This window comes from Balaenoptera borealis, assembly GCF_965194805.1.
Source record: "Balaenoptera borealis genome assembly, chromosome: 16".
Taxonomy (NCBI): domain Eukaryota; kingdom Metazoa; phylum Chordata; class Mammalia; order Artiodactyla; family Balaenopteridae; genus Balaenoptera; species Balaenoptera borealis.
Window position 1 is genome coordinate 56,542,816 of NC_138872.1, and position 11,726 is coordinate 56,554,541.

Sequence of the window (11,726 nt, forward strand, 5' to 3'; positions counted from 1 at the left end):
TCAAGCCAGGGTGTGAACCAGGTGAGTAATTGTGGAATTGAAAGCATTTCAGGCTGAAGCAGCAGCAAGTGCAAATGCCCTGTGGTTGAGGTGTGCTTAAGGTGTTCAGGCATGCTTAAGGTGTTCAGGCACAGTGTACCCAGAGCATGTGAGTAAAAGGGAGGATTTTAGAGATAATACCAGGAAGATAGCCAGGGGTCCAAACAAATTAGAACTTGGAGGCTACAGAAACCATTTGAGATTTTAAGTGTGATAGGAAGGCGTTGGAGGGTCGGCTGTGGTTTGACTTACTTTTTTTAATGATGAGTTGGACTGCTTTGTGGATTTCAATATGGCAAGAGCAGAAGAAAGGGAGTCCCTTGGGGCAGCCCAGGGAGGTGTTACAATGGCCTGGGTTAGGACAATGGCTGTAGAAGAGCTGAGAAGTGGTTCCTTGGCTGTATTTTGACAAGAGAACAAACAGGATATGCTGGCAGATTAGAAACTCGCAAGGACCAGTTTGTGTTAAATGCCCACACCGTCCCTCTTGCTCCCAGGGTGTATCGGTCATTTCCCTGGAGAGCTAAGGCTTTTTGTTAGCAGGGAAAGCAAGCCTTTCATCCCTGCCGTAACTGTCCCTCATATGGGCTTTCCTGAATTCCCCAGGGCGTAGTCATAACTTGCTGTCATTTACTGAGCAAATTCTGTGTACTTACAAGTATGATAAATTATATACAGTCTATACATATATACACATGCATGTATGTATATATGTATGTATGTATGTATATATACATGCATATATAATTTATTACAGTAGCTCAGTGAGGTAGAGGTTACTCTCATCCTTGCTTTGCAAATTAAAAAAGAACAAAACGCTCAGGCCCAGAGAGGTTTGGTAACTTGGCCATGGTCACACAGGAGTCTATCTGGTCCCACTGCTTTTTCCCTGAGACCACACTGCCCCCAATTACTCCTTTCCTCTTGACCTTGGAACACTGACCTTCGCCTCCAGATGGAATTCTCCTGCGTTCTTCGGCTGTGCTATCTTTGCTCCTAGAAAACCAGTATTTGTGAGTTGGGAAGTGGGCATCGTTGTTAAAACTCTGGAGGGACCCCAAGGGAACTAAACGATTCTCTAAACAGTTGTTCCACTAGGAGTTTGTTTGACTTGGCCCGTCTCCTTCATGCAGCTCGTGTGTGCTGGGCCTGGGTCTGGGGGCAGAACAGAGTGGTGAAGGGAGAATTCTGCATATCCAGGGAGACAGAGGGTCACACGAGCCAAGGGTGTTCTAGTGCTATTCTCCAGAATTCCCTCCTTTGCTGAAAATCAGTGGCGAAAAATCAACAGATAACCCATGCCCTGAAAACTACCAGACACTTTGACTTCATTGTTCTGGCTGCCAGCTGCCCCTGGCCCAAGGGAGCGTGTGAGCATTTGTGTGTCTCTGGGGTGCAGGTGAGGCTGGGTCTCCGTCCAGCAGCCAGCCTCGCCCCTCCACCGTGGCGGGTACCATCGTGGCGATGGGAAGCCAGCCTGCGGCCAGACTCCCAGTCCCTTATGAGTACTGGACACAGAAGCCTGGGCCATAAAAACGCATCTGCAAATGCTGTTGAAACCAGTCGCCATGAGATGGGTTGCTATACGCTTTTACTAGAGGCATTGTTTGGCAAGTTCAGGGGCACAGTGGGGGGTGTCACCAGCCCCCTCCATCTCTTTATCCCCCCCCAACCTGCACACGCACACACTTGCACACCCATGCAGTCGTACTAAGACTTCAGATAATATTTAGAAGAAATTTCCAAATTGGCCATTCCTCTAATTGATCCTTCAGCAAATTTCATCTAATGGTCTCCCTTCCATTTCGGTGATTTGATTATTCAGCAAAGTTGTCATGCAGCAAAATCGATTGGTAGTTAATTGGTCTGTTTCCAATAAAATGTGATGTGTGTTCTAATAGGGGAAGCACAGAGTGATAAGGGAACATACAGGCAAAGAAACTTAGCAAAAATAATCATAGCATTTATTGAGCGCTTACTGTGTACTAGGCATAGTTCAAAGCTTGTTACATGCAATAATTATACCTTCTAAAAATGAAATGTCTTTATCAGTTTACTTATGAACATTAAAGATATCCAGAGAGCTCTGAATTAGCCTGAGTAAGGGAGGGCTAATCAGGGCAGAATTTTAAAAGAATATGGAATAGTGGTTATCACATGTCAGAGTGGGTGACGACCACCTGCAGAATTTATTACAAATGCATAAACAACAAGGTCCTACTGTGTAGCACAGAGAACAATATTCAGTATCCTATGATACACCATAATGGGAAAGAATATAAAGAAAGAATGTATAAATATATATATATGTATATATATAGGTAACTGAATCACTTTGCTGTACAGCAACATTGTAAATCAACTATACTTCAATAAAAAATAATTAAAACTGAAAAAAAAAAACCAAATGCAGAATCCACTCCATCCTCCCCTCTGCCTGCCCCAGAGATTCTGATTCCTAGGTCTGGAGAGGGAGCCTGACAATCTGCTTCCTTACGAGTTCCCCCCAGGCCCTTCTAACAGAGGAGGCCGCAGCTCACACTCTAGGAAACATTGAGCTGATCAGTCAGGAACTTCTGTCTGTCAGGGGTGTGGAGAACATTCAATAGGTTTCTCTGGAGTCCTGCTCTGCAACATGGTGGCCGATTACCATGTGGCCGTGGAGCCCTTGGAATGTGGCTGGTCCAGATACACACTAGATTTCAAAAACCTAGTACGAACACGATGTAAGGAATTTCGCTTATCATCTTTGTGTTGATGACACGTTGAAATGATACTGTTTTTAATCTGTTGGGTCAAATTAAAATATAAAAAATTAATGGCACCTGTTTTCTTTTTACTTTTTTTTTTTAAATGTGGCTACTATGAAACTTACAATGTCCTCCGTGGCTCGCATTTGTGGCTCTTGTTATATTTCTATGGAGAGTAACGTTCGAGAGCCGTGTTTTCATTCGTTTCGCTCAGATGAATATTGAAAGAGTGTGTGTGCCCCAAGAACTGGTCTCTTAGAGACCACCTGGAATTAAAATATTGTGACAGGTAACCTGGACATTGGTAGTGTGTCTTGACTTTATGTTTTAATTTTGCCTCTGACTCTGTGTGTGTGTGTTTGTGTGTGTGTGTGTGTGTGTGTGTGTGTGTGTGTGTGTGGGCGTGCTCTAGAAGGACATCCCTGGGGTACAGGGCCCAGAATCTATCTCCTTCTCATCCTGTTAGTTAACGTCTTAAAATCTTTGATCTGCTTACATGGGACATGGAGGGTGCTGGTACACAGGACTTCAGAAGGACCACTTAGTTCGGGGGTAGTTCTGACACATTGTATCCCAGGGGCTTTCCTGGAGGGACCGCACATGGAATAGAGAGAGGGCAGGAGCTGCAGTCCTCTCGATAATCTTAACAACATCAATAACTGATGCTCGTTTGGGTTCTGACTAACCGGTGACCCTCAACCCTCATTTCAGCCTCACGACTGCCTTACGCAGCCGGTCTGCACCATCATTATCTCCATTCGTGGATGGAGGAACTGGCCCAGAGAGGAGAGGAACGTTCTGAGGTTACAGCAGGGGAAGTGCACCAGCAGAATCTGATTCTAGGAATTCTGACCCTGAGGAATTCTTAGCTGCTGTGCACCCTTGCTTCTCTGCAAGCGTTCTGAAGATCTCACGGGGGTACAAACACAGGATGTTCATTGTGGTCCCCCAGGGATTAAACCGCAGCTGGGGTGTCATGTTGATTTCAAAGCATGATGGGAGATTTTTGGTAGAGCTGTAGTCGGGACACACAGAAGGTGAAACAGACTTTCTAAAAGGAGGGTGGCCTTGGCCTTGGCATTAAAGACAGTGTGGCCGTGGGTCTTTTGTTGGAGGAGACATTCTGGAGTGGAGGAACCGTGTAACCAAAAGCAGGACTTATTGTGTCTTCTCGACTCCCAGACAGAGGCTGGTACTCTGCTCCAATGAATCCAGAATCGGGGTTCTTACCTCAAACCTGTGCTGTTTGCATTCATAAAAGGAAGAGGTTGTGAATTGTATTGAGAAGGCATAGCAAGGATGGTGCCATCTGATTTGTCATGGATATGATCTGCTTCTCATAGCTTCTACAGCTTTTGGATGTATATGCCTACTTATATCCACACAGTTCAGATGCGGGACAGCCATCCGTGTACAACAGCAAACTCTGTGGCTTCCCATCTAGAAGCCAAAGAGCCCAGAAGAGGCTTTCCCTCCTACTTCTGAGGAAAAGAATCATGAGACTGAAAAAAGTGATTTACGAAGATAATCATTTCAAATCCAAGCTAAGGAAGTGAGCAGCAGAATTCAGAAATGTCAGATTCGGGTTGGGATAACTCGCTGTGGTTCATCTTGGAGAATTTCTTCCATTTCTACCCTGTCTTTATTAGAGGTTTTGAGTTATGGGACTGTTTCCATCCCTCTGACTAATATATCTTGGGAAGCTTTTCGACTAAAGCCTGGTCACCCCCTGTGGTCTACAGTTATATAAGCCGTTGCCTAGATTAGACTCAGAGAAAGCTACTGTAGTGCTAGAGGAATATTCCTTAGTGAGTGCCTTCACTAAGAGTAAATGAGCAGCTGCGGTCGTGACCACAGGAGAGGAAAGGGGAGCATTTCCTAGCTAAACCATCACTCTCCAAATAGCAGACTGTGAAACCCATAGGGCCATGGTGTAGGACCCTGTTTGTACACTGTGTTGGGGGCGTGTGACTTGAATGGATGAAATTCCCAAACACCTTCCAGACTCTGTCTTAGATATTATTAGGAGGGCACTGTAGCCCCAGTGGCACTGCAGAGACTGGGGGCGTGCATTCTGATCTCTAGTGAGGTATCCTGTTTTGAATGCGTACTCTGTAGCGTTTCTCCTTGCGGTGGGGACTCGAACCTTGGCACCTTCGTGCTGCACTGAGGCTGTCTAGGAGACCTACGCCACACTGGGGACCTCATCTGAGGACTAAGCCGATTTTATTCATCTTTCTGCCTCACAGGGATTCCCTCCAGCTCTCTGTGGGACAGGAGGCATGGGGAGGTGATGCTAAAGTAAGAATAAAAGGTCCCAGGAGCATAAGACTCTGAATTAAAATGTATAGAGTGAACTCTATGGAGTGAAGTTAATTACAGTGTTCTTCCGATGTCCCTATAAGAAAATCACTAGATTGTTAAAACCCTGGGGTAGGGTACCAACATGGCCCTATCATATTTCTTTCACATCCAGCTAGTTGCAGCCGGATTTAGATGTTAATAATAAGTAGTATTTACATTTCTCAGTAGAGTTGACAAAGCACTTTAACAAACACGGGCTCATGTTTCCCATTCAACAGGCAGCTTACTTATTCATTTGACTCCAGCATAACCTCAAGTTCAAATATAGCAATTGCAACTACATCTGTGACTCATAAGTGAGGTAGATCTTGACTCCAAAAGCATCTGTGAGTTGATTGCTAGAGCTACACATGATCCTATTAGAATAGGATCTTTCGGTTGCCTCTGCAGACTAGAAGTCTGAGCAGGAGTGAAAGGTTAGCTTGTGAAATTCTGTATAAGAACCCTTGTATCATAATCTCCACTATCTGTAGATGGCTTTAAAATGTATCTGGTTTCCTTTCATGCACTTTATCTGTGAATTAGGCAGAGCTCGGACAGAACAAAACCATTTTACAAACCAGGAAAATGAGGCTCAGAGAGATTTCCCTGCGTCATTGAGCAAGGCCAGTGCAAAGGCAGAACTTGAACCTGGATCTTCTGGCCCCAAGCCTTTGTCCTCCGCAGGGCAGGCTGGCCTCCTGGTTTTAACTTGTCTCTAAGGTCAAAAAAACATGAGTGTTCATGATGGCCGCAAGCTGCGGTGAACTAGCCAGCAAAGCAGTTCTCTTTTATTCCTTTGTTTGTTTGTTCTTTCCCTTTGATGAAGTTTATGGCAACTTGGCCTCTGTTTTGTGAACTCTCAGGGGTGATGTGAAATGACACACTGTGTATTTTGAGTCTCAAGAAACTTTTCTTCCGAGCGAGCGTCTTGAAGGGTTTTGACTCTCTCTGGGAGCAGCTGCCCTAGAATCTTCAGAAAGCATAGCTGCAGGAATCTTTGCCACTGACAGAATCATTATGATGGATACAGGGGGCTTCCGGGGCCTCTCTCCTCTCTTTACTTCTCCCTCTTTCTGCCTCCACTCAACACGTGGCATTGGCTTGGTCCCTTGTTCACCTGCCCCATGGCCAATGCTGTGCTAGACACTGGGGAGAAAAGGGGGAACAAAATAGACTCGGCCCCAGCCCCCGAGGGGCTGGCATTCCAGAGGGGAGACAGGTACATCATCAGGTAGAGAAGTAAGGAAACAAAATGAATGGAGATTTGCTCCATCACGTGAAGGATGGGGATGGGGTTGGAAAGCGTGTTTCAGAAAGAGCGATCAGGGAGGCAGGCAGCGTTGGGGAGCTGACGTTTGAGCTGAGACATAAAGGAAGAAAGGACGCAGTTCAGATGGAAGATGAGCACGGGCCAAGGTCCTAAGGAGAGAGCGAATATGCACGCGTCCCAGGACTATTGATGAGGCCAGAGTGTCTGGAGCACAGTGAGCGAGGGGTAGAGGGGAGCAAGACAGGATTGAGAGCGGGGCAGGGGCAGCTCATGAAAGTTTGGATTTCATTCTAGGATCGATGGACAGCCATTGAAGGATTTTAAGCCAGGGAATTAGATATGATGAGATTTATATAGATTTATATTAGATAGATGGAAAGATAGATAGATATAGATGACAGATAGATAGACGGATGGATGGATAGATAGATGATAGATAGATAGAGAGGGACAGACAGATAGATAGACAGATAGATTTAGATATAAATGGCTGGTGGATTGAAGAAGCAAGAGTAGGACCAAGGAGACAAGATTCAAGCCTGTTTTTGATTTGGTTCTGATGAAATACCCGTGGCTTATGTCAGGGTGATGGTAGTGTGAGTGGAGTGAAGTGGGCATGTTGCAGATTTCATCCGTAATTCCTGACGGATGGGATGTGAGGCCGCAGAGAGCATCATGACCCGAGTGCACTATTGTCCCCTTTGGCCAGGGATGGGGGGTATGGAGGGTGACCACAGGCGCGGGTTAGTCATAACATGGCGGTCTTACGACATTGGCTATCTTTCCCGTTGAGGTCCCTGGGAATTGCCACTCTTCCTTTGGGCTGTGCCGAGCCAGCTTTGAGGATAGGAGGTCGCTGACGTGCCTGGCATACCTGCTGGAAGAGGAGAGCTCAAGTCCACATCTTCCCTAATAACCTTGTGTCTAAACGGTAGTGTCACACAAGGGCGTGTTTAGAAATTAGCATTTGAAAAGAAGCCTCCTTGCTTTCAGTTTGAGCTGACATGGTCCCTTTTCCTCTGTGGAAATGAAATTTATTAATCATAATAAAACCATCGGATTCTGAAGGTAGAGGTCACCCTGAGGAGAAAAAAGAGCTCCCTCATTTACAAGGACTAGCTCGGTGCTGCCGTATTTTTCTTCTGCCTGGGAAGGGAACACTGCCAAACTGTTACCTTGGGTTTTCCACAGGGGTTGAAACTTGGCCCAGGGTTATATATAGATAAGAATTGACCGTTAAAGTATGCGAGAGGAGAAGTGGGGCTGCGTTGTCACGGAATACATTCAGACTGCCAATCTGTTGTCTCCCCAAAAGAAGACGTTTTGCCACAGTAAAACCGGTCCCCAAATTACAAAACTAATCATCATGGCTCTGAGTTTGCATTTTCACACTTGTTTTGAAGGAACGCCGTGCTGTGGCTTCACTTAGTAAACGTCCGAGCATTTTTAGTTTGCCTTTGCTGTTTACGGCCTGTTCCTACAACCAGCTTTGCCAGATGAAAGTACATTAAAAATAATCCTGTTAACAGTTTTTTCCTCCAGACCCATGACAGACTTTATTTTCTCATGAAATGAAAATCAACACCAAAGTTGTCCATCATGTTCTTTTCCCCCTATTAGTATCTACTTCTAATAATGGGTAGAGAGGCCCGGGTTTCATGAGTGACCTCCACGAATAAAAGATTTTCTTCAAAAATGTCATTATTATTCTTGTTTTAACACACCCTGCCTTGGACGTGCATCTGTTTTTTCTCCCAGAGACAGGGAGAATCTTTGATGAAAGGCCATTTTCGATGAGTCAAAGGCAGGAAGGGTGTCCCGAGGAATGAAAAGCAAGAGGGGGTTGACTATTTGTTAGTTTCGCTGAGAGAGTCATCTCAGAAAAGAAACATCTATTCATGTCACTACTTCTGAGGATCAGGACAAAGACTCATGTAGATTATCTGAGCTCAGGGACCTTTGAAACAAGCAAAAGGAGGGCTTGGGAGTAAGACATGTCCAATGAGAACTCGGTATAATCATATTTCTTTTTCCATCTGGAGTCTAGCTCAGAGCCTGAGAGTTAGAAGGTTCTTCCCCCAGCTTCTTCCCACCTTCCCAGGCTCCATGGTGTGAGATCCATCCAGTACATTCTTATCCGTCAACTATGAGACAGAAGATTGGAAGACAGGTGGGGGAAAGATAAGGAAGGAAAAGAATAAAGTCCATGCAAATTAGACTCCAAGGTTGATAGCACAGACAAACGATTTCTTCCTGCCTTGTTCCTTCATTCTTTAAAGGAAAGTTCAAGACTCGACAGCTGTTGATAAACCACATCTACCCCGTTTAGTGGCTGGTGTACCCCTCCCCCAGCCGCCGTGAATGTTGGTCGCTAATGGCACCCAGTTGCCTCTTTCTGCAGAGCCTTACCCTCTGCCAAAGAGTCCCTTCAACTAGGAAGTTATTCTCTGCCCTTCTGGGAAGCCCACAGCTAATGCTTAACGTACATGAACATTAAAAAACCAACCCACTTGCCTCCAGATGGGATCAGCTCTGAGGTGCAACTGTCAGGATCAGGTAGAAGCTCAACTCCGGCTCAGACCACATACGTCCTTGCTTCTCTGTTTTCCCTTTCTCTGACCTGCTTGCCACTCTCTCCTCTTGAAAGCACCCCTCAACAAACCAGGTACGGAAGAATCTCCATTTCGGGTTCTGCTTCCAGGGACCCTCACCTAACCTAGCCTGCATCTCAGCTTTGATCGTTACCAAAACAGCAATGTTCAAACTCTCTCCAAGAAGATTTCTGGCAGGCCATTCAAGGAAGGGTACCTGGAACCATGGAAAAGGTGTGATAGTTGCCCTGAGAGATTCAAGGATCAGCTCTGACTCTGTCTAGCTCTGTGACCTTGAGCAAGTGACTCAACTTCTCTGAACCCTAATTTCTGATTTGTTGCACTGTTCAGTTCCAGACACTTTGTAGCTATCCAATGCATTAGGCGTCCATCCCTTCTATATTTTTATTCTAAAACCTGTGCTGGGAGTCAGGGAAGTGGAGGGAGGAGGATGGTAGGGAGAGAGAGAGAGGAAAATAAAAAAACTCAGATAAGGAAATGGCATCAAGAAATACATTGTCTGAAACATGTCCCTTGCCAGAACCTGGCTATAGATGATGAGATAGAAGTTCTGGGGTGAGAGAACCAAAATCAAATCAGGCTGTAATTCTTGAGTGGTGGGGCGGTGGTCCCACAGATCCTTCAAAGATGCATCTATTTGAATCCATTTGTTCTTTCCCATTCTAAGATGTTGGGCCCTAAGTGTACAGACTGAGTCGCTTCACTCTTTTTGATCCACCCTGTCTCGCTTGATTGGTGACAGCTCCATTAGGAGAAGAGGACAATTTCTCTTGATTATAGCTTGTCCTTTGTGGTTACTGGCTTTCTTAAAACCACTCTTTCAAATTGTTTCCTCTGCCTCCCTCCGTCTTTGAGGTACCTACCTGAGAGAGCAGTGTAGCAAGGGGTGTGCGAGAGAGAGGAAACACACACACACACCCCTTTATCACCAGCAGTGTTAAATGGACAAAGGAATGTGTTGTATAAGATGGACTTTTCTCATGTTACAGGGCTGATTGGAATATGTTTCTTATTTCTCAAGATGAATAGGGCCCCTCCACACTGTCTTGGTATTTTGTGTTTTATGGTTGTTATTATTACTTCATAATTGCGTATTATGGATTAATCTTCACCTCTGTCTTCCTTTCAGTTACGGACGAGTTTATGCTACCGACCCCTACCACCACACACTTGCTCCAGCCCCCACCTACGGCGTTGGTGCCATGGTGAGTACCAATTCCTCCTCTTCCTCACTTCTTCCTGCCTCCCATCCCTCCCCACAGCTGGGACCTTAGGATGGGTTGACGGTTGACGTCCTCTCACTTTCCCTTAATTGAATTTGTCTCCTGCTAACAGCAGCTAAAATGCCACATTAATCCTCCCGGTAAACTTGATAAATGTCTTAATTTCTTGGCAATGTAGTGCATGTAAGTTATTATATTTCTCATTTTGCAAGTCTCACCTAGCCGAGCACTTACCTTAATGGAATAATTAGTCATTTTGATAATTAAATCCATCACTAACAGAATGCAGTGTCAATGCAGAACTTTTTTTTTTCTTTTTTTTTCTCCCTCCCTTGCTGCTCATTCACATAGCCCCAAGGTTCCAGCCCCAGCACAGACTTCAGAGGAGCTAAGCTGCACACTTCCAGGCCTCTGCTGTCAGGCAGCTGAGAATCTGACTGCCTCTCCTCCCCTATTACAATTTATGTTTAAAGTCATAGTCGCCCAGGAAAGAAAATAGAGAGAAGGGCACACTTTGTGTGTGTGCCTAGTACATAAGGAATTAGAAGGAATCAGTTTGGGGGTTGTCTTTTGTTTTTTGGGGGGGGTGTCTGGGTTTTTGTTTTGGGAGGGGCGGGGGGGGGGAGGGCAACACTGGGAGGTGAGGGGGGGGTGAATTTGCCTGTACTTGTTCAAACTTCTATGCACTAAAACGTACAGTAAGACGTGCCCATCACGTGAGAGCGTATGCAATCATTACAAAGCTTTTGGCATGCAGTTTTCTGCTTGGGATCGAGAATATCAGTCCTTCTCCTAGAAATAAATCCCCATAGGCATTCATTTGAATCGCCAAAACTTTTCGCAAAAGGAAATAGTTCAGTGCCACCTCCAAGCCATCTTAAAGCCATGGCCAGACAATTGCCTGGAGCTTGGTCGTAGAAATTCCGCCATGGTTTGGAAACCTATTATTTTGCACAAGTTCAGTGACATCAAGTTAATTCATCTGCACAACTCCCCTCTCAAGAGCAACTTCCATACAGATGGTTCAGCCAAGTCAAGTAAGAAGCTGATTTACATTTTCATCCTGATTTTGCATTCAACAGCTCCCTTCAACACCCAGTCCAGTTGGGGAATGTGTTGGAAAGGAGCGTTGAATGACTACATTCAGTAAGTCATCTGCATTCGACTTCTCGAGTGTAGATAGAGCTTTTCCCGACGGAACATAGCATCATTAATGAATCAAACAAGCCAACAAAATGAGACAGCCCCAATCCTTCAGTGGTCCATTTGTACCCGAGTCCTTTCAGCTCACAGGGCTGGCCGACGGAATTTGGTTTTACAGGGATTTTTTGTTATAAGGAGCTATTGAGGGAGGTCAGGATTGGCCCTATCTATCTTCAGTTCTCTAAGAGTGACCTGGGATGGGTAGGGGGTGCCTCCATCTTGGTTGTTTCTGAGTGTCTATTTTTCACATTAGTCTTTTTTGATGATCCATGTGTTACAAAAG

The 11,726-nt window shown here is 45.3% G+C and overlaps 1 protein-coding gene across 46 annotated transcripts in view; it reads left to right on the forward strand.

Annotated features, from left to right (window-relative positions):
- Positions 1–11,726, forward strand: part of RBFOX1 (RNA binding fox-1 homolog 1) — a 2,204,510-nt gene that overhangs the window by 2,190,001 nt on the left and 2,783 nt on the right. For 21 of the 46 annotated variants that reach the window (XR_014236073.1, XR_014236074.1, XM_082362250.1 and 18 more), the window contains one exon: positions 10,147–10,222. Coding sequence is in view for 44 of the 46 variants with exons in the window: in XM_082362250.1 (XP_082218376.1) it covers positions 10,147–10,222 (76 nt within the window). In the remaining 2 variants the exon portion in view is untranslated. Of the gene's footprint in view, positions 1–10,146; positions 10,223–10,591; positions 10,834–11,726 lie in introns of those variants that run through there. The other 25 variants (XM_082362282.1, XM_082362287.1, XM_082362244.1 and 22 more) reach the window with 10 other exon arrangements.